This window comes from Lissotriton helveticus, chromosome 8 (assembly GCF_964261635.1).
Source record: "Lissotriton helveticus chromosome 8, aLisHel1.1, whole genome shotgun sequence".
Classification (NCBI taxonomy): domain Eukaryota; kingdom Metazoa; phylum Chordata; class Amphibia; order Caudata; family Salamandridae; genus Lissotriton; species Lissotriton helveticus.
In genome coordinates, this window is record NC_136069.1 from 353,992,819 (window position 1) to 354,016,888 (window position 24,070).

At 42.8% G+C, this 24,070-nt stretch overlaps 1 protein-coding gene across 1 annotated transcript in view; it reads left to right on the forward strand.

Annotated features, from left to right (window-relative positions):
* The window catches only part of ALOX5AP (arachidonate 5-lipoxygenase activating protein), a 119,776-nt gene that overhangs the window by 74,752 nt on the left and 20,954 nt on the right, over positions 1-24,070 (forward strand). The window contains exons 3-4 of the mRNA XM_078657141.1: positions 15,024-15,094; positions 18,156-18,237. Coding sequence (XP_078513267.1) covers positions 15,024-15,094; positions 18,156-18,237 — 153 coding nt within the window. The remainder of the gene's footprint in view (positions 1-15,023; positions 15,095-18,155; positions 18,238-24,070) is intronic.

Sequence of the window (24,070 nt, forward strand, 5' to 3'; positions counted from 1 at the left end):
ATTTCTTTGTTGTACTGTACTATTGACCCGGGTCTAGTAGCCTTTCGGGTATCCCCATTGATATATAACAATGCACAGGCATAGAAGCAAATTGGTCCCTCATTTGTATGGGGCAAAATAAATGAAAACCCCCTTGGGACTGACCCGGCACAAAATGTGCACCTGCGAGATCGGCATTATTTAAGGGAATTCACAAGCATCCATGGCCCCTTCTATAATACCGAAGTGCCCTGGGGTGCAAGAAGTAGGTGCAAAAACCTGTTGCACACTGATGGCACTTTTGGTATTAAAATCCAGTGAGTATGTAACAGGTCTTGGAGAATTTGGTCAATGCCAGTCTTTGAGGAAAGGACGAACTAACAGAGCACTCTGAGTTAGCGATGATGCGCGTTGGGGATGTAAATCATGTAGACATGAATCCCATCAGTGTAAACTTCCATCAGAAGATTTAATATTTTGCTTCTTAATATTTATCCATCATATGATAATTCTCATATTCCAAATACTTCATGATCATAACAGTTTATAAATGTGAAACAAATTGTCGAGTAGCATAGACTCCCCCATGCATTTCGGGTCTAGCTCTTCGTCACGGGGAATTTCCTAAAAGAAACAAAATGAACGAGCTCTAATCCAAGAGCTCATAAATGCAGCACTAAGATAACATAATCAGATATCAAACATAAATAAACTGTATCTCATCAAAACGTTGTTTAGTGCAAGCTGTAACAAGTATGTTTTTTCTACGAGGGGCCGACAACATTACCGCCAACCACAACCGGCGAATCACACGGCCAGAGGGGACATGTGGGCAGCCCTGGATGCCCACCTGGAACGATAAACCCTCCCCCCCCCTTTCTTCTATCTCTATCTTTTCTTTCTCTCTCGTGCTCCACCACAAGCCAGACATTATATTTTGGTCTAAGCAGTCAAGAATTGTGACAAACTGTCTGTATATGTCAAATTTATTTTCAATAAAAATAATTTGAGATAAAAAAAAAAGAAACCTGCTTGAACGCCTGCCAGAACCCCCAACATTACACCAAATTAAAATGAGCACTTCCAGAACACCTGCCCAAAACCTGAGAAAAATTAATTTTGTTTAGTGTGAGAAGGTGGTTTGCGGCCACTTACACAGAAGCATAACAGAAAATTGCCAACACTAGACACTAAAAAATGCTGGAAATGTTAATTAAGGAGTACTATGAAAATAACAGTAATTAGTAACAGGACACAATGCATTTTATTTGCATCACAATGTCTCAAATTGGTAATACATAATAACTTCTTTAAAACCCATAGCAGCCCCTGACACTGACAGTACTGAAGACTACTTCCCGAAGCGTGGCTGGGATTTCTTTCCCCTGTTTAGAATATTACCTTCTATTTTTCTTTGATACGTGACTCTCTGACAACTGCCTATATCTCAAACAGTATAAGAACAATCGTACATCACATTGAAGGTCTGAGACCTTGCCGTGTCTCAAGTAAAGGTAACATTGCTCTACATATATCCACTTTTACAACCAGAAATGCCTGATAAGTTTCCTAACCAAAAACACCTACAAGGTCAAACCCATGTTCTATCATGAGGTCATGTGAATCTGAGGTGACTTGCAATCTCCTTTTTAAAGTGCAGTTGGGGATACATTTTGACATATTTTTAATACGAGGGTGCTAGCAAGCAGTCTCTGTATAAAGGAAGGTCTCAAATCTCCTTATTAAAGTCAAGTTGTGACATCTCTAGTCACATGTAATAAGGAAATGACTTAGCTGCCCAGACATAATATGTTACTACAGTTGAGCTGTAACATTATGATGCCTGCTGCTGGAGTTATTCTTCTAAACAACGAAAATGAGAGCTGTCTTTTAGCTCTTCTGATCTCTGTATCAATAATGAACAGTAATGTTTCTACACATTCTGAAGTACAGATTGTGGGATGCAGTGCCATATTACAAACAGCTCCATTGTGTTACTGTAAGAACTGACCAAGCTCCAGGCTTTCTCGGGTGTGTCCGGGATTGTATGCACTCTTCTAGATTCCTTGGGAAGTGCATTCAATCTCTGTTTTTGTGACAGCAGAGAGGGGGCGGGGGTGGCAGGCCAACAATTCTACCCGCCCTTGAAACACTTTGCTGCCTTAGACTTCACGAATTGACTATGAAACAGAGGGAAAAGGACGTGGAAGATTTGTAGTTTCTCAAACTCCGTATAAATACAGAATATTTCTAAAGAGAAGATCATGCACATTTTCTTTGGAATATCTGCAAGATGTGCCACATTCCTGGCTTCGGGTTGAACAAGAAACGAAGGTATCATGGCAACTCTTTGCTTATTGCTGATATATCTGCTTGTTGCTCTGCGTGTATAAATATATTAAACATTACAATTTAGGTTATAGTTTGGAACACCAAACGATACGTTTTTTGGTCATATTAGAGATGGTCATTACTATGGAATTCAGTGGTGCTCATCATCATCATCAAAACCTTTATTCGGTTTGAAGCAAGTAAAACATAAAAGCCAGTAAGAGCACACTAAAATAATTGAAATCACAATGTTACAATATAAGGTCAATATAATAATAACAACTTGATAAAACCATCTCAAAGTTCTGCTACAACAATGCAAAGGTGCAAACAACCTTTAGGACCATTACACCAGTCTACAATTATTGAATTTCTAATCTTGACAGCCCAGTTTCAAAAATATGCCACTTGGTGACTAATTCTAAGATCAGCCAGCATCTACATATGCAACAAGGCGGGCCTGACACGTCTAGTTGGCTAAAAAGGTCAGCAGCGGGGACCGACACAGGTAAGCGAAGTGAGGCGGGCAGGGTGCAGCAGGGAGGAAGCTAACAGATGATGGAATAGGTGTTATTTATTTATTTAATTATACCTATTCTGTCGTCTGTTGGGTTTCTCCCAGCTCCCACCCCGCCCCTCCCCACCGCGTTTACCTGTACTGCAGCGGCTGCAAGCCAGAGTGTCCAAGTTTGTGTTTCACTCCTTGACATATTTGATCCATGGCATTCTATTGACATAGTCAAGATTTAGACGATATTTGAAAGGTTCTATTAAACTCAAGGTCCTTTTTGATCCAGATAGCTAGCCACAGGAGCAAGAGATGGAACTGAATTAAATCAGAAACAAAGCCAGCGGCTAACTCTTTTCATGGACATTAAAGAAGGATGCATTTCAAAGTAAGTAATGTAATGGCTTAAGAAACCTATTCTCCATCGTTTGGCTCCCAGCACCATATGTTGCAATACTGAGACATTTAACTTGATATATTTTCAACTTTGCAGGAACGCACTTTTTAGAAGCAAAGTCAAAAAACGAAACAAGATTTCTTGAAAAGGCGGGTCTTCTGGCACTAACCAAAGGGGACCAACAAAAAGAGGAGTCAAAGAGAAGAAAGTGAGATGGTCTTGGAAATATGTGACAAATATCACTAGCAAGAATTACCGCTCTCAGAAGCAGGCCGCATTGCCCTCCTGAAGATGGTGGCCCTGATACGGCACCTCTTGTAGTTCTTTTTAATCCTCTCACTCTGGGTCCCACGGGCAATGTTTCGAGACCTGGACTCCATAATTAATGCCTTCATATGGGGGACTGGCAGTCCCTGACTTTGAGATGTGCTGTATAGCAGCCGAGCTTAATTGGCTAGTCCAATGGCTGGTGACCACGAGAAACCCTGCCAGGACTCCGAGTCCATTTGCGCCACCATCTTCAAACCTCAACAAGGCGTGAGACGATCCGATCAGAAGGTACCCAGGAGTTCCGAGTGATCACCCAATGCTGGCATAAGTGCTTGCAGAAAACTAGTAGCAAAATTAAAACCCAGTAGGGTGAGGGAATGTTGATTGACTGGCGGAACCTGACTCGTAAGTGTCTGTCGTCAATTACTTATATAAATGGCACCATTAAGCTTCACTATATTAGCTTAAAACTCCAATAAAGTTTGTTTTTAAACAAAAGTATCACCAGCAAGAGTTGACTCTACTACTTTCAGAAATCCTCACTACAGTGTGCCAACTTCAAAACGAGATTATGCTCACCAGAACGGTTTAGCTGAAATGTGCAGTGTACAACACGGGAAAACAAAACTGAAACTCATTTAAAGTGTGTGTAAGTGTGCAATAATACTAAGGCTTTAGTTGGTCTTCAAACAAGCACAGAAAAAAATAACAATTGGTTAGTAAAATAGCCACCCACACTAAGGTACAAATTGTGGATTTGCATGTCCATAGTAAATAAGCAACCATGAAAGCGCATATTTTGGGGAATTTATGTTCTCGAATCTGAAAGGGGTCAAGTGGTTATGGGTTAATTAAGATGTTTCAGGGTGTGGAGATTGGGTAAAGGGTTTATGCCATAGGCTAAAAGTATGCTGCACAAGGGTAAATGAATAATTAGGTGCTATGTGGTTAAGACTTTTGAGTTAAGGATTAGAGGTATAGAGTTAAGGGGGTTCAGAGTATGACGATGTAATATATTCAACTGTAGTTGGATGATTTATGGCGTGTCATAAAATGCAATATAAGGCATCCAGGTCGCCATGCCACTATTTTTCAAGGATTCAAAGGTGATTCTAATGAGGCCACCCTGTGTGTAAAATAACACCGGCATATATCAAGACTTCACGCTTTACAATCACACACATATTACTTCTGTGGGAAAACACATGTAAACTTAAGAGCAGAGATTTACTGAAGCTTTGTGCATGCGCCAAGTGACACAAATCAACATACAACAACATACAACAGGGGTATTTACTATCCACTGCAAACGTTTTTTTTGTGCTACAAAGGTACCTTTTACTAAGTGCAAAACACCTTTTCCATGCTTTGCATGAAGGGAGTTACGGGGGTGGATTAATGCAAATACCCATAGGTTTTCAAACAAAGCTCAATTGCCTAAGGTTGCAAGAATGGGTATTGCATTAAAAACGAATATATCCTTGAAATAGGCTTTAAAAAGGGGAACTGTTCTTGTTTTTAAAAAAACGCATGCAGTGCACGCATCCAATTAGTGGGATCCTTCTGAGCTGGTCAATGTAAGGAATTTGTACTGAAGGGATATCCTTCCAATATAAATCCTTTGCAAGATAGCAGACTCTCTCCTTCTTCACGGCTGTGGGCTGCACAAGGCAGCCTGCTTGTGCACCAGCACAGGGATGACAATTGATAGCAGATCAGTCTTATTAGATGTGGCTCTGGGCTGTGTCTCCCCCCCCCCCCCACCTCCCCCTTACAACACTGCACCACAAATGTGACTGTTGCTCTGCATTACTGAAAAAAACATCAGCTCTGTTAAGGTGGATGAGTCAGGCTGGCTTCGAGCTCACAATTAATTTGGCAGCGGCTTAAGGGGACAAAGCAGTGAAATTAGGAGAAATGACCAATCTGACATTTAAGTGCAAAAGCGATGGCATGAAGGGAAGCACCGCCGCCTAGTTAGCGCCAAGAAACTACTGCGGTAGTGTGCTCTATTTAAAATCAATAACATAATGCAACATAACAACATTTGCATATCTCATCCTGCTGCCGTCAGCTTCTCGGAAGGAAGCGCCTCGTCTCTCGTGCGTTGGATTTCGCAATGAGGATATCTGGGCTCCAGGATGTTGTAAGCGCTTTAAAATGTGTCCTTTTGGCACAAGGCCCGTGCACAAATCAGAGGACAAACACGTGAACATGAAAAGAACATCTTTCAAACGGAAACGAGAGAAATCCCCCCCACACCCCTCAAAAAAACCGTAAGGGAAAGCTTTTTCCACAAATATGAACGGGGCTCGTTTGTCTCATTTCTGAAAACGCTGCCCTCCTCCCCGAACCAATGCAGTTTTCTGCTGGACATAAGATGGCTGTGAAGCTGGCATGATGCCCCGCGCTGGCATCTGCTGTGAACTGCTTGTCATGAGGGAGAAATTCCGACATCAGGGATTATCCTTTCATCCTTCCAAAGTTGGTAAATTGTCCACCATTTGATTAGATGACAGTAACAGCTGTTATTTACAGCACCAAGGGATGACAAAACTGTAGTATGATAGGCTCTAGAAAAAAAACCTATTTAGGTTGATCCAAATATGTGCAGCTTAAGAGACCACACCTCAAATATAGTTACGTTTTAGTAATTTTAACCTTACTCAAAATTGAATTTAATTCCGATTCTTAATTGATTAAAATAATGTTTCCTTAATCTAACACCATGACTTGAACCCAAAATTAAATTATCTGCATTTAAATAATGTTATTATTAAATGTAATATAAATTTAAACCTAAATCTTTTTAATATATTTAATTACCTTAAAACTGAATGAGCTTTTCCAATCTGAATGTACCCCTCACCTTAAAATTAATTCAATTTAAATATTTGAAATGCAATTACATTGACTTTACATGACATGCTAATCTAAGCTGTGGCAGTTCCTTCGGTAACCAAGACACATATCGCATAGCCCAAACCATAACTGCTAATGCCATGTGTCCCAAAATTCAGGTATACAATCCCCGCAGACTATCAGTAAGTGCGGAATAAAGCCTCCAATCCTCTGGGGTGCATGTCCTTCATCTTTTCCAGATTAGATCCTCAATAGGTGAATTAGCCAGTTCTCTACGGTCAGCGGCCAGAGTTATTGCTGCCATTGTCAGACCTCTGTCACTGTAATGGGACTTAGTTGGGCTTGCTTTTCCTGTTATAGCTGTGGACAGTGGTATATCAATGCTTTGAAAGGGGTGAACATAAGAGCTCAATAGAGCGTGGCCATCTTTAGGCTCACTTAAACCCGCCTTACCAGGGATGACAGTCAATATGACTGTCATAACACCAACAACGTTGTTTTTTTGATTAAACCCCACCAGTGCTCTTTGTGATTGTCAAAACAGGATCTTATCAAGAAGACCTATTGCAGAGACAAGTCTGCACCCCACCACTAGAAGTGGCCAGGAAGATTACTATCCAGTAGAAATCGCCCCAATTAAGCAGATTCTACTATAAATGTTTGTAACTAAAGGACTCTAGTGCATCCTCTCCTTGATCAAAGCAGTAGGGTACAAGCACCAAGCACATTGTGGGGTACGTGTGTCAGAAGGCAGAAGTGGGCATTATCACAGCATTGTCTCTGAAGTGTTGACCGGTCGGTGCATGAGTAGTGTGACTTGCTGCAACACATTCGGTTCAGATGACATAACATAACATGCATATTTGTAAAGCGCACTTCACCCAAGGGTATCTTGGGGCTGAATAACATGCTTATTGTTACCCAACTCAATGGTGCTCATTTTGACAGGGCACGCATGGGCCCATGAAGAGCTGGAAGCATTCGATTCCAAATACCTTTGTGAGAGTCTTCCTAGTAACTGCACAGTGAAGGGAAGAAAAAACTGTTCAATCAATATCACTGCTGCTGTGCTCCCAGGCCTCATAAAGTCCATCGAGCGGATGCTTCTTCTGATGCTCACACCTTCTTTTGCTTTCTCACGCAGTAGAGTACCCAGTTTCCATGATGTATGCATTGGGTAAGAATGCACACTTCAAGTTTAACCAGGTTTTGTGTTCTCCACTGTGTTAGAGGATATGCTTGGTTGCATTTAAGGAGGATGGAGTACATGGTGCTGGTAAATTGTCCCACCTGTCATCCTGTTTATTGACAGTAATTCCAATTCTGTTCCTACTGTGGCCCGACAGCGAACATCAGCATATAGTCAAAAGATCCCTACATTTTCTAAATCGGGACATATCTAATATGGTGGGATTACCTTGTGGAATCTTCTGCATCTGAGAAGGAAATAGGGCAAGGACAACATTCTAGAAATTTCACAAACAAATGCCCGTCCTAACAGGAAAAAACGAAAAGGGAATCAAATATCTTTTTTTGGTCAGCAGTAGTGAGTTTGATCAACAGTTGGCGAGGGTGCTTCCCAGCAAGTAACATTCTTGTGTCCAGACTCCTCAGAGTCATCCTGTAAGAGATAGAGTTATGGTGATAATGAACATACTAAAGGACCACAAGAGAAGATCTTGGACATCTTCATAAGTCTCCAGTTTATTTCCCTAAAACAATGCAAGAAAGAAAACTTGAAGGATTACAAGGACGAAGAAATAAAATCAGTGAATGTGTAGCTGGAAACAGCTGAATAGCCGAAGGGTGTAAGCCACTATTTATACCTTGGGCCATTGGTACTATGAGGATCTCTCTGTTGCATTCAATCATACTATGACAAAGAGTTCTCTGACAATTCAAAAGACTTGGAATGGCTGGTCTGTGTTGCTGGAGTGCATTAACTTGAATATAGGAGATGCACGCATTTGGAATCTATCTGTGAACGTTCAGGTCTGCACATCAGACTACTATATCAGGATATAATGGTTGCAGCTCCAGGAGCATGAGTGATGTCAAGGCACCCTGAACTAGTCAATCTAGAAATGAGTTTAAAGAAAGGAATAAGTGGCAAAAATCATCCTGATTTTTGAGTCTAGAGTCAGACAAGTTGTAGTCAAGTAAATTGATTTTTGAGTCTAGAGTCAGACAAGTTGTAGTCAAGTAAACTGATTTTTGAGTCTAGAGTCAGACAAGTTATAGTCAAGTAAACTGATTTTTGAGTCTACACTACAGTCAGACAAGTTGTAGTCAAATAAACTGCCAGTTTAAGAAAAAGTGAGATTCCAAGGGTAAATTCGGCAAACATTGGCATTGTGAAGAATAGGTGGAATGTACAAGATTTAAGACAATAAACTACGTAAGAAGATTGAGGATAAAACAAATATATTTATCACATATGTTGCCAAACTTTCCATACCAGAAGCAAGAGACACCCTGAAAAAGGTAAAGAGTAGCCAGACGTGTATGTGATTGGTGTTGAAAAAGGACATTTTATGCAGTTCCTAGATCGCAACAAGGACCTAATGCAAAATGAATCAATTCAGAAAATTGTGTTACACAATCTACATTGAGTGTAGTCCCATAAGCATAGTTGCAGATTTTAAAGGTCAAGTGAAATTTGGGGGTTGAGTGCTTGAAGATACAAGTATGGAGATTTAGGAAGGACTTTAAAACTCCTTTAATGGGTCTGTTATTTTTTAATGTTATTATGTGGACTGTGGGCAATAATTTCACATTTTGGGATATTCCCCATGTTTGTTTTATTTTGGACATTAGTGCTTTTTTATTTCTTCTGTGGCAGTCTTACTGACTAGACTGAGGATCACATGTCCTCTGTTAAATTTGTATTATTTGCCAAACTGCTATGACTGTCGCTATATTAATAAAGCTGTCTGTGCCTAGGCTACCTGCACAGATGCCAAGTGCATGGTTTTGGGAAGTGGTAGTGACTTCTTGAATAACATTTTATCATTAATCGTAACTTCTGAATGTTAGAGGAGATCAGGACCATATCGACAGCGGACAGGCAACCTCACCTGAAATGATTGTTGGTAAATTGAGGTTGCAGTTATCATGATTGCTTCTAGCAGTTGTGGGGTATGAAACACCATCTGCCTAGACTCAGCCACTGTGCATTCAAATAGTATACGCATTTCTGGATGGAGTTCCCAGCACCTCACATTTGTGCGAGTGAAGAAAGCCTCTGAGGTACCTCTGCCCTGGGTGATTTTTAGGTGAAGTGCTAGTTGCTGCAGATTTCTTCCTCTGTAGTTCAGGGGGCCAGACTGAGGGCGTGGATTGAGTTGGAAGGCAGTTGCGCATGGTTGAAGGTAAGTTCTGCCTTCTCAGATGTTTAGTTCAATGGGTTCGTTGAATTATTCTGTGTCACAAGGCACGTCCTAGAGCAGGCAGGTGAGAGTGGGAACCTGGGAATTGTATTAGAGTTCGTGCAGCAGTCGCCAACAAAGGTAAACTGGATTTTACTTTTAAAACCCCACAATATAAATAAATAGGTGTGCAGACCTAATTGAAGCTGAAAAAATACTACCTGCTTTCTTTAGAATACTATGAATCTCTGTCTGCATGTCCGAGAAAAATGCCTTTAATTATATCTTTCTCTGGGTGGCAGGTACCTCCATGGCATTTTGTTTTATCCTTTCCTGTGCCTGTATGTTGTACTGAAAAGCGCCTCTATTGTCACATTAAATGCACACCAATCCTGCTATGGTCCAATTATCAAAAATCGGGTGCAAATGGCATATTCGCTAATTTGTGTTTGTGCGGGGTTCACAAATTAGAAGGCGCTCAAACTGTACCTGATTCTTGGTCGGATATTTTGGAATGGCAAATAAAATGCCAGTAGCGCATGTTATCCCATTCTAATGTGCTCAAACAGCATATGTGTGCTTTTTGCTCCTGTACTTTTTACCAGATTTTATGTGCTGCATATTGCAGAAGAGAACCTCAGTGATTGACACACGGATTAAAGTCCTGCTTAGGGTGCAAACGTCAAGTTGTGCTCAACCTGGGATAGCAGCCTCTTTGTGATCGATACCAATGAACAGTCGATCTCCTTGTAGGACGTAAGGCATAGGTTTTTCTGGAGAGATGTCAGCTGTGTAATCCTGAGCTGTGAGACAGTCACCAGTTCTCGGTGCTTCAGGATGGCACCTTTCTTCATGCTGAGTGAGATGACCTGATTGGTCGCCTCAGCAATTGCAATCAGGGTGCAGGAAGAGACACTGCGCTAGGCACCCTGGTGACTTGGCGTTTCAAAATGCCAAGGAAGCCCAGTAGAAACCAGTGGGATTGAGCCACTTCTTGAACATAGAAGAGCAGTTTCCAAAATTATGCCGCTAAACACAGCTGGAGTCTGAAGTGGGACTGGCTGGTTTGGTGATTGAAGCATTGAGTTGGCAGACTTCCCACTCTGAATCTGAAGGCTTCCTATCCTATCCTCTGGACTTGACCAAGACAACAGAGACCAATGATGGTATCAGAGCTCCATGGGGTGCAGGGCTTTTGATCCAGTGTGGCCCTCTTCAACTGCCTAGACCAACATGATTGTGACCTCCTTCCCCAACATCTAAATGGATATTCCATTGAGTATTTCAACAAATTGCAAAGCTGCACCATTTGCACCAGTGAGTGGTGGGAATTCCTTCAAAGACTTAGTGATCCCTGCACTCTTGTATTCAGACGACGCTGTTTTAATGGCCTGTACCCCCATGGCCCTGCAAACTCTGATATCACCCTTCAACAAGTTTATGCTCAATGAATTGTGGTACACGCACCAAGAAGCGAATGAAAACTATGTATATAAATAATGCCCCTTTAGAAAGAATTTCTTCCTTCCCTTATTTAGGGATCTTGTTCCATGAGACTGGCTCTTGGACAAGTGCGGTGAAGGTAAGAACGCTCCTGTTCTCTAAGACAATAATGGCCTTAAAGAGTTACATAAGAAAATTGGGGAAAAAATTAATTAGGGACATTTTAATTATTTATAATGCAACGTGTGTTTTGGTGGCACTGTATGGAGCGGGCCTCTGGGGAAATTCTTACGGCATATCCTGTCAATACCAGAAAGTACAGCGACTTTTATTTGCCATGCTGAGCTGGGGGTTCCGTATATCTCAGACATAATTAGAATACAGCCCGTTCTTCTCTGGCACAGGGTATGGACTGTAAATGAATGCATATTAAATAGTGCCATACTCCAGGATGTGTTAAAACTTGGGAAAGTAAATGAATTTGAATGGTTAAATTACATCAGAACGTTCCTGTTGGAAATTGACCGATTACAATATTATGATGACCCATCTACTATGGTACACATTCCTAGAAAAGCTCTGAAAAAATTATGCATGGAACACTTGAGCGGAAAAAGACTGTTAGAAGAGAATAAGAAAAAGACTGTTTCTCTACATCAGCTGATTTCAACCAGAGACAAATTACAGCCATACCTAACCCTCCCTATGCCTAATTATGATAGATTTCTTTTAACACGTTTCAGAATTAATATTGTTTTTAGATTATTTGCCTTTCCTGAAATGAACTCTTGGTCAAATGAATTACCCGTATGTCCCTGTGATGAATTATCCGCACAATCTAATATTCATGTTTTATTTTTTTGTAAATGTTATACTCTCCCTCGTAGGAGACTTATTGTCCCTATCCTAAAAGAGATGAATTTACATAGATGTTACCCAGCGTTTTTAGAATTGCAAAAAATGGACAATGTTTTCACTGTTGCTTCAATATCTGAGTATTTTAAAGAAGTTTTTAAATATCGGAAATCAGTTTGTTTGGATGAAATTTGAAAGTGTGTGTATTATGGATTACATGAATTGCGATAACTTCTCCTATTATAAATAGCTGTGTTTATTAATCATTGTAAATGAATATTATCTGCTGCTTTTATGGTTATTGGTTTTTTAACCGAATAAAGTACTTTTTGAATTTGAATTTAGTGATTGCTTTGAATCCTAACAACAAAGTAGCAAAAATCCACAGAGACAGGTAGGATATCTTCATCCCATCCCAACTTTATGTATCAGCAGTGAGTATTGAAAGAGAGAAGGACCTATGCCTGATCAATCTTAACCAGCAAGAAAGAGTCCTTCGGGAAATTCTAAAGAATTTACAAATATCCTGCAAAAACATATTAAAGACATGGCAACGGTGCAGTGGGTGATGGCACAAATGTACACTAGAATGAAGAGGGAGAAAGCAAAGTGACTGCACTTGACATCAAAATGGAAAATATGGATACACATCTCCTGCACATGAGTTTCTCCTTCATAACCAATGAAAATTCTATTCTATTCTATTCTATTCCTTAACTCCATAGCCTCTTACCTTAACTACATGTTGGGAATCAATATTATGATATCCATATACGTTAAGGACAATATAAAAATGTTGATATGGTAGTCGAACACCCAGAGCCACTAAGATCCCACTGAGGTGCAAAGGGGTAGCTCAGTGGAACAAGATACAATTAAGGGGGAACTGGACTCCTGATGCCAAATGAGAAATTGTTGAGAGCAACAACAAAATAAAAGTCCCTGACCCAGCAAAATTCAATGCTATAGATTTCTCCAGATTTTTGCTGTGTTAGAAGAAACAGAATTACTTTGGAAATAGGAAGGAATTCATCATCAGAGTGGCAGAGGCCTCCCACTGGCAGTCAGAGAAACTGCGAATAGTCTTGAATGTGGCTTCCAGGATCTGTACTCAAACTGAGATAGGGAGAGTTTCTAAAATATCTCTCAATTATTGTCTTAATGACAGAGAGACACTTTGAGATCCCCGCACCCATTCCTCTGCATTCCAAGGCATGCTTCCAGATTCAAGATTTGTAAAGCACGATTTATCACTCCTAAGGGTATCCAGGTGCTGGGGCCATCGGGGAGATTAAGCGAGCTATTGAAGTTTGTGAATGTCCAGAAACAAGTAGGATTGTGGGCATTCAAAAACTACTTCATTCCCGTTCTAGGCTGGAAAAGGGCTATATATTTACATCAGACAAGTGCTGGCATAAATACAGCTTCCAGAGTGGTAAAGGAAATTAGTCACCCCCAAATCTGGTTGGGGTGTAGGGGGGGGGGCTTTCTTGATGGGGATAAATATTTTCCTAGTAGAGAATAAAAGAAACAAAAAAATGTGCATTTGCATTGGGAGATACATTCCCCTGTACAGAATTCTGTATCTCTGAGAAAGCCACACAAAGAAAGTACATTCTCAACAAGGAAATCACGTGATTTCCTAAAGCGTCCACATGGAAACCTGCTCCCGGTGCAGCTTTCCATGTGGATCACTTGAGGAGACTGTGGGGCATGTGTACAAGCCCCTATCGCCACGGGAACGTCACAAAAATGAACGTTCCTGTGGCGATAGGGGCCTTGCCTTATGTTCAAGGTAGCGTTAAGCCATTCAATGTGGCTTAATGCTTCCTTCTACATAAGGCACCATTTCACTCATGGTTAGTGTGAAAGGGCCGTGCAGTGGGTGTTGGGGTGCATTGGACTTGATGCTGTCCCTATGTACAAGCGTGGCGTACATAGGAAGCAGCGCCAAAATGAAGACCAGGAAAACCCTAGTCTTAAGTTGGCTAAAGGAGGAGAAATGCATTATTTCTCCTTGTTTTTGCTTTTTCCATGTGTGCTGCACAAGGCAGCACACATGGAAAAAGCAAAATACCATGATTTGTTTATGTACAGGAAGGTATCCCTTCCTGTACATAAACAAACTTTTTTTTAAAAATGCAATTCTGTCACTATCATGTGTGCTGCATAAAGCAGCACACATGAAAGTTACAGAATTGCATTTTAGGGTTGTTTATGTGCAGGATGGGACACCTTCCTACACATAAACAATCCTCCCCTGCACGCAGACACCCTTGCACTCTGGTGCAAGGGTGCCTACGTTGGCGCTAAGTTGTTAAACTTAGCGCCATCGCAGGGGGAAACGCAAGGCTGCACCACATTCTTGTAAAGCGCCTTGAGACCCTCTGGGTGAGTAGTGCGCTTTATAAATACCTGAACTTGAACTTGAACTAAATATGGTTCAGCCATGCGTTTACAAAGTGGCGGAGTGTGTCGTTAAGCCAAGGAGGCTAACGACACTCTCCGCCACTCCATTGTACATATTCCCCGAAGTCTATTTACTGGATCAGACGACGAAGCCATCACCTCCAAATTTCATAGGTATATTGTAAAAGAGCTTTTCCCAAACTGAAAAATGTTGCAGTGAGAAAACCCCCCCACATTTTCTGTGTTAATGTAGTAGAGGATTTCTTGCTTGTAAAGGTGTAAGAATAGAGGTGATGGAGTATTCAAGGAAATTTATGATTCGCCTAGATTTCCACTGCTACAGCTGGGGATTTTTGTGAATATTCCAGAAAGTTTGGGATTTTTGTAAATATGCAAAAAGTGGGAAATCCACTAAAATTGTAGGCATTAACCGGCAAGGGGTTTTACATTGTTCATAGTCCATTTTAAGTCGATGTATTGCTGTCCATTTCATTGGAGTGACATTTATACATCAAAGGATGAAGATGATGATAACTAACATCTTATGTGAAATTTTTTCTCGTATTGAATTTTATAATTATTTTCCATTTCTCTTTCCCAGCCAAAATTGTGTGGATGCGTACCCTACATTCTTAGCCGTACTTTGGTGCGCAGGATTGTTTTGTAGTGAAGGTAAGGCAAACATGTACATATTTATCTTAATTCATTAATATGTATGTATATAGCCACAAAAATCTCTCCAACATACAGAGAGAGCGGGGGACAATCCATCCATTTAATTGCACCAGCCTGCATACAAGTCTAATCGCCAACATAACACGTCTGACACAGCAGTCCGCTTAATAGTAATCGTCAATTTTAATGAAGATGTGTTTCGGCTGATCAAACAGACTTTGTCAGTTCCAGCAAATCGCCATTTTGAATGTCATTTCAAATGCCCTTAATATACTTCTATTCAATAAACATAAAGGACATACTTCGGGTTACCCCACGTGCAACACCAATAAATCAGCCAGCTGCCCATCAATTATATCATAGTTTATATCGGCCATAAATGGGCTTTTACTCGTGGTTGTAGTATATAAATGTCCAAAGTTGCACCGAGGCAAGTACACAATGTTAACTAGAACCTTTAAGTCTCATTGGGAATAAACTGAACCGTTAGACCTTGTTTTAAGCTTCATGTAATTATTTCATGGTGTAGATGAATCTTGAAAATCACTCAAAAGAAAGCACAAGGCTGGATTGGAAGTAAATTCTGCCCAATTTTAGGGAAGGCTGACCCAGACCTTTTGCTTCTGTCTACCAATTTATAATGCCACAATTTTAACCGGTGGTGATGTAACAGCAGTGTGAAAATATTATGAAAAGAAGAAGAGAATAGTATTACTTTTATCAAAACAAAATAAACTATGCAGAAGGCCAGTACTGTGATAGAAAGCTTTTCATAACTAAAATTTTGATGGCAAGGCCCTGACGACTTTGTGAATCGAGGAAACATGTTTCACTTCATAACAGAAATCCATTGCTAGAACTGTTAGTGAGCAATGACATTCTACCTCACGCTTATCAGTAACACATTGACAGAAAACAAGTCCGATGCAACACACTCTGACAAGCATTGGCAAAGCAAATAGGAGTGGCATTGATGCGCTAAAAGATGCAACCACAGGCAAGCACAAATAATAACTGCATTTGTTCGCATATTAAATCCAGGCCTATTGGCTTTGCCGAGTCTAGTTGTCCCGAAGGGGAGCAGCAGAACACTGCAGCATCACAGGCTGCTAATAGGTGCCGCAAGATTTAAAAAGTTCAAGTACAGCTGAAGTTTATCATAATGGCCCTGCAAATTAACTGTGTTTCAAAAATATTAGATCACCTGGCAATATTTCAATTAGTACAACTAGATGGTTTCTATAAAAGTCCTATACTTGGGAAGGCAAACACAAGGAGATGATGGACGGAGCTCTGAAACTTTCAGACACCCATCCCCGGTCACAGATCTGGATTGAATGCGTTGCTTTGCCACCTCAGTTCAGACCCAGCCAAATGCAAATCAGTCTTGACCCTGTGCCTCATAGGAACAGTCCAGCCCAAACTGTCAAGCCAGGTCTTCCCTGGACCAGAAACCAGAATCTTGGGACAGGTTTCGGGGTAATACCCTTCATCAGCCAGGCTAGCTTGAATCCAGTGGCAAACTAAGGAAGGGACCCATGTCTGGGCATACTTTGCCAACTTATGGCGAACAAAGCAAACACAAGGAGATGATGGACGGAGGGCTGAAACTATTCAGATACTCACCCCCAGTCACAGATCTGGGGTGAATACATCATCGTTCTTTAGCTCACTTCGCCATCCCAGTTCAGAACTAGCCATATGCAAATTTGTTGTGACCCTGTGCCTCATGGGAACAGTCCAGCCGAACTGCCAAGCCAGGTCTTCCCTGGACCAGAACCAAGCATCCTGGGATTGGTTTCGGGTTAATACCCCTCCTTAGCCAGGCTAGCTTGAATCCAGTGGCAAAGTGAGCAAGGGACCCACAACTGGGAAGGGCAACAATGGTACACAGAGCAAACGACATACAAAAGGGACCACAGTGGCACATACAAGTGACATACAAAAGGGACTGCCGTGGTACATACAGCTAGCAACATAAAAGAAAGACCAAAATGACTCATAGAACCCGCAGAGTAGAAGAAGGCCACAGTGGCACATACAGCGAGTGACATTGAAAAAGGAGTCTGACATGTAAAACAAGTGGCATAGCAGATAGTGGCACATGCAATCTTTGTTAGGAGAATGCTGACAATGATCATAAAAATGGGGATGAGTGGGGCATATGAAAACTAAGGTGATGTGCAGAGCTAATGGAGTTTCCTACCATCATCGAACATGTACAATGTAATCCTGTAACCTTCATGGCTATGCACTCAGGTACCTCTCTGGATATCAGAATAACTGAAGCAAAATGTGAGATTTTTGAAACTTTGAATGGTTTTATCTCACAGAATGGAATGGCTTGATAAATAACTGTGTAATGTATTGTGTAATAATTTGTAACCTTAATGTACTTTTTTACGCTTACGTGTATGTGGTCTATTTTCAACAAGATTTGAAGTAATGATGAAGGAAAAAATAACTTAGGTGTCATCAAAGTTGAGATCTATGACAAATGAGACTTCACATTTTTTCAAGTGACTAGGTGTCCACTTTGTTGAGTGGTCACATTGTGAGGAAGTCATGAACCTTCTACACTTCGCAGTTCCCAATTTTAAAATGAAGTTTGTCTACTTCCAATCTTTAATTTCTCACTTTCCAAGCTGTTTCTTGGTAGCCAAATTCAGGAGTGCCATTTTCCTCACTTACTTTAACTTCCATGTAAGAGCATGAAGTGTGTGCCTCTTGAGGTCTTTCCAAAGGTGCTTTAAATCTATGCACGCACTTTGAATTTGCTGCTCCCAGCATAGGTGTACTAAAATATGCTATATACTGTGATGTAACAATCCTCAAGGTCAGATGATTTAACAATTATTGACTAAAGTTTATACACTTAATATCCATGAACACAAAGGCAGAAGAAAGCAACAATTCCCTTGCATTGGGAGAAAACAAATCCGGAATCAGTGCTGTTAATTCCTAACTCCTAGCATCCCAATGACACTATTGCGAATTCGATGTTCTGATTTACTAACGTAGTTTAATAACACATTGATTTTGACTTCATCTCTTTCAGCTCCTGCGGCTTTTGCTGGATTGATGTATCTGTTTGTGAGACAAAAGTACTTTGTTGGTTACCTTGGAGAGAAGACTCAGAGGTAAAGTAATTATTTAAATGGTGACATAACTCAAAAGAATATGAAGAAAGGGCAAGGCATCATGCTAGACATAGCTCGATACAACAAGGGACCTCGACTGACAACTCTCCTAGGCTATGTATTATTTTGATTTGACATGACACAGTGAGTAGACACTGACATTGCATTTGATATCCAGTGCTTAATTTGTGCAGGTGTTTGCTGGTAGCAAGCACAAGCACTCATTTTTGGGGACTAAGACTTACTTTTCATCATCAGACTTAGAGGCATAACACCAAATGTCGGGGTCCCCTCAGAATGTGAAGAGGGGACCCCACATCTCCCATGTCTCACAGGTGTTCATTGGCATTAGACAGAATGGAGCATCCACTGAAGGGTTGGGGGGTTGTTGAAGGCATGGTGGCCCCCAGCACCATAGGGGCTGCAGGGGGGCAGGGGCCTGTGTTACGCCCCTGATCACACTTCGATTCAGAAAAAGAAAGAGAAAGGCAGCAAAGGAGAAAGAAGAAGGAAGTGCAAGAAAGGAAAACAGAGACTAATGAAGAGTGCATGGAATAACAAGCATTTGCAATGTAATAGCTCTTGCATTACTGAAAGTTTGAGCTATGTACATTGCTAATAATCATGCAATGATACTAGCTCAAACTTTCAGTAATGCCAGAGCAATTACAGTACAAATGGATCACAGCACACGCGCTTCAGCTTTAAACATCGTAAGCTAAAGCGCGGGTGCCACGTTTGCTTCAAAAGTAAAGAAATAGAAAAAAATGTATATTTCTTTACTTTTGAAGCAATCACAGCACCCCCGCTTTAGAAGCAATTTTTTAAGACCAAAAAATAGCTGGTCTTAAAAATGGTGCAAACACTTGGGGCCTCATTTCGGAAGGTTTTGGTGCTGGATAGCACTGAAAGGAATGTTGCTGCGCTGCCCTGCAACAAAACTACAGGGCAGGAATGCGCACCATCAATAAGAGAGGGCATATTCCTGTGCCTCATTCATGAAAAGTGTTGCACACTGCGACAAAACAGCATTGCAATACTTTTCACTACACCCTTCTTGTGACACCATAGATGCACTGTATATACTGTACAGTGCTTCATTTTGCAATTAATGACAGATACGTCTGGAATCCTGGTGTATCTGTCAGCGCAAAAGTCTCGCACTCCGTGCAGTTGTGGCACAAGCATGATGCAACTCCAGCAATGCATAGGGCCAGCCTATCCCTGTGGCACTGCGTCACCCTTACACCTGCCATGAGGCAATCATAAGATACTGACGCAGTGGCGTCCAACAATTGTTGCAGTGAAATCTGATGGATTTCACTGCGCCACTCCTAGGAGGATTTGTTGCATGGGAACGCCCACCATGCATACATCATACCTGATGCTGGTACAATGTGGCACAGGGCTTCATAAGGTCACACATATGCCTAGATGAGTCACTTCGCAAAAATGATGCAACGTGGTGAAAGAATCACGCTGCAAGTATGTCAAGAAAATGATGCACCAGTGGGGTGAAACTGTCAGAATGGGCTCATGAATAAGCCACAATGGCTGCTATGCGCCAACGAAGCCGCCCTTGCGCCATGGTGCACGGGTGACAGTGTTGCTGAGTTGATTTATGTTGTGGCTCCATCTCTTCTCAAGATGTCTTCAGGTGGGGCTGGACTAGTGGAGGGTGGAAGTGAACCAGTTGGCCTTCTTTGAGTGTTGTTTGCATTGTCTTTTCTTGAGAAGTGCCTTGGCGCAGTTGGAGATCCATCGGCGGAGGTAGCGCACTGCGTTGTTGGCATCTGCAAGCGTTGGCAAAGTGGTGGTGCTGAGGGAGTTGACCGGAAGTTCTTCAGTGGCCTTGATCCAGCCACGACGGAGAGTGGGGTGGGGCAATGATGACGATGAGGTACTGTGGGCATGGTGAAGGCGTGATGTAAACAATGATGGTCGGTACATGAGAGTCCTGCGGTGTGGCTGTAGTTGAAGTTCCCGCTGGTGGAGAAGAGGGGCTCGACACTGTGTCAGGCTATGTGGGTTGGTGCGGTGACTGGCTGCTTGAGTACGATGTTGACAAGGTTCCCCAGGACCGGGTGATGTTCTGGTCACTGGGGTTGTCCAGGTGGAACTTGAGGTTTCTGAGTAGGATGTAGTCGGTGGATGGGAGAACCTGGGGTGCGATGAGGTCTACAATAGCATTGGTGAATGGGCATTCATGGCCCGAGGAGCCTGTAGATGAGGGTGCCACAGAGGGTGGTGATGGGCCGGAACTGGAAGTGGAGGTGGTCCATGGCCACCTTTGGGTCATTAGAGTGCGTGGTCAGTCGGAGTTGGCCTTTTTTAGACAATAGCAATGCCTCCTCCTGACCGCTTGGGATGGTCCATGTGGGTGAATTTGTAGCCGTTGTGGATGGTGATGGTGATGTCCGGTCTAGAGCAGAGGTTGGTTCAAGTTTCGGTGAAGAAGGTGATGTCTGAAGAGGTGACGTCGAGGAGGTCCCAGATTTTTTGTGGCGGGACCTCACTTTGAGCTGTTGAGCTGTTGAGCTGGTCGGCTGGGCGGCAGGAGGCGCTGGTGTGCTGATGTGGCAAAAGGTGCGTTTGCAGTTTCAACAGGTGCAGGGTGCAAGAGAATTCTACAGTGTTGCTAGATGGCAGGCAGTGTTGTATCCAGGGTAGATGGCGAGGAGGGTGCTGGCGTCGTAGCGGTGGAGTGACTAAGAGGAAAGGTCCCTGGTGCTGGGTGCGTTCCATGGGCGGATGGACGCAGACAGGCTTGCCTTTGGTGCACCAGTGGTACACCCGCTGCGCATGGCCGCACAGCGGCCGACATTATGTAGTGCTGCGGGGGGACTGGACAGCTGGGAGGCATGAAACGTGGGTAAGGACCCTGAAGGGGGCGGGGACGCGGGATGGGAGCGGGGGTTGTGATATATTTTATATTAATTCTTACCTCGAGGCCGGGTTCTGCATCTTCTGTGCTCCTCCTCTCCTAAATCTGCTTCCAAGAACAGGAAGCAGGCAGCCAGGCTACTTCCCCTAAGCCAATCAAAATGCTGCACTATAACATAGTGATTGTTCTTGAGCGCCTTGCCACGGCGTTCAGCCACAGGCTAGAGAGGGGGCATATTCTCCATTCAGGCTAAAATGCAGCCTGCATTGTGAACAGGGATGTGCACATGACTACTTTGGGTGGCCTGAGAGGGCCAACCAAACAGTCATTGCACACTTGAGTGAGTAGAGCTGCCCACTCAACCTCCCGCAAAGGAAACATGGCAGGAGTACATCAGAAAGTTATCATGTTATGTTTCCTCTTCTTGCACTGTTTGAAAGCAGTGGGGCAACGCTCTTCCGCCACAGCGGATGAGCCGCCACTGGGGGTGCGTCATCCACAGGTGCTAGGCCTGGGCCCGACCCAACCCCCAGGCCTCCTCCGCTATGCGTCCTACCTTCTCCTCACCTGAACATTGACACTGTGGCATTATTCACTACACTCCAAATCTGTAACTCAGCCAGCAGGAGTTACAGCCAGGTGGGATTTCACAAACCAGGGTACCGCAGTCGCCGTCAAGTCCACTGGGGAATCTCCAGATGCAGGTGATGCAACAGGGCTCCCTTAAGTGTGAAGTTGCAGCACACCCAACACACAAGTTTGGCACAGCTCAGGGGCCTCTCCTCTACAGTGTCCGGCCAGCCCAACATCCTCTGGTCTGTGATGCAGAGAGGAGCAGCCCACCATTGGTAATCACCTCCATGCCCCCCAGTGTAGTGGTGGCATGTGATATGCGATGCAGACCTCCCGACGTTGGTGCGCAGGAGCGCCTCTACCGTTCACAGCTCCAAGGGGCACCATGCGGTCTTCTCACACAGGTCAGCAACGTGTCTCCATGCAACCTGGCAAAACTTCACCACCGGGTAAGGGCAATCGTCGACACCTCAATGTCTCCACCACGGCCCAGCAACTCCACAGCTCCTCCACATTCCAAATCCGGGGCCCAGACGCAGGGCCAGTGAGGCTTCCGGGCCCCGGGGACTGTCCACGCTTTCAAGGTTTTGGATGCCATGGTGTTGGAAGGAGTGCGTAATGATAAGTGATGCATCACAGGTTTTGCCTAGAGATGCGCCTCTTTTCCTGATTGTAGCCCTGGATTTCCTCTTTCCTGGGACTCAGGCTGGTCTTCCTGGCTGTTGGGAGGCATGAGGGGGTTGTTGATCTGTGCTGCACTTGGCCCTGGCTGCTTCAGTCTGCATTCCATTGGTTTTGTTTTTATTGGAGGTGGACCTATAGGCTAATTTTGCCTCTAGAGCCAAAAAAAGTCACATTGGGCTGACTAAAGTGAGTTTGTTGCCCAGAAATTGACTTTTCGTCAGTTTTTGCCCGCTAACGCCAGAATTTGTATCGCCTTCATGCTAGTGTTAACGGCAGATTTCACCATGGCTACCTGTAACTATCAGCATGTAGCGATGTATTATAAATACACTGCTAACAGGGCAATCATTTTTGGTGATAGGGCGTGTTAAAAAACTGTTGATAACTAGCATTAGCGTTAGTTAGCGGCAGTTCTTGTACATATCCCCCCAGAGTATCTTCAAGAATAATGCTGGCTAAACTAGTTAGATGGGGTATTATGAAAGCCTGTAAAATCACAGCTTAATGCTGGAGTGTGCACAAGTAGAACAAGATGCCTCTCTCTGACAAATTCACCTGCATGAAAGATGTGAAAGTGATTAGCCACACGTTGACTGTGAATAGATCCCTTCCACGTGCCGACTGACTGAAGTCTAGTAACATTTTAAATTATGTGGTGTTAACACTGGCTTACTAGAAGACAAATACCCGATTAGCGCACATAAATTAACATAAATACGAAATGACCTCAAATCAAGATAAAACATGATTGTTGAGACTTGCTTGATTTCCAGAATTCAGTTTTTGGAGAGCGGTCTACATATAATTAAATATTAATATCCAACTTTCCAGCTGTTAGGTTTATGGTTAGACGTTCTGCTTTTGAGATGGAATAAAAGGATCATATTTTTAACTGGAAATGCCCTGATTAATGGTCTTATTCTGTTCCACGCGGACTCCAGTGCGCTATGTATTATCAACCTCCTGGATGTCTCTGCTCAACTGGACATCGTCCTTCTACACGCCATACAGGACTCGCCGCTCAACTCTTTGGGGGGCCGCTCGGGACGGGTATGCTTAACTGCAAGCGCCCGTTTTTGGGCGTGGCCGGTATTTATAATGGAAGACGTCGCCTAGGCAACTATGACGTCAGAGTCCCGTGGCAGAGGTGCGCGCTCGCAAGATGCAGCACACATACTGAGAGGTGCTATGAAAATAGAAAAAACACAACATCCCCAAACCAGTTATGAATATAAGAACATTACAAAAAATGGAATGGCATAATAATGGGCTGCTAATGCTTAACGTGTGAGATGGGCTATACTCTGTTTAGAACCAACAAGGTACAGTTATACCGCCTTTTGTTAATTACTGAATTCTCAAGCCGTTATTACCAATGTTACTATGCAGGTGCACAGTGTCTATGATATTGCAGCCATGATGCACAGTTACAGTGTCAATGATTATTTCAGCTATGGTGCACAGTTCCACAGGGTCTCAGTATATTGCAGCCAGTACCAACTAAGTCTTAATAGCACGACAAGTGTCCCCAGTGAGCAAATACCCCATAGCTGGAGTTAGGAGGCATGAAACTTGGAGGTATGACAGACCTGGGACACAACCATATTACAGAAGGGCGGTTACAGTAAAACTGACCATGACAGTGCAGGTTTTGTGTCTGAGCAATCAAAAGGTGCTGTGCCCTAATGTGCA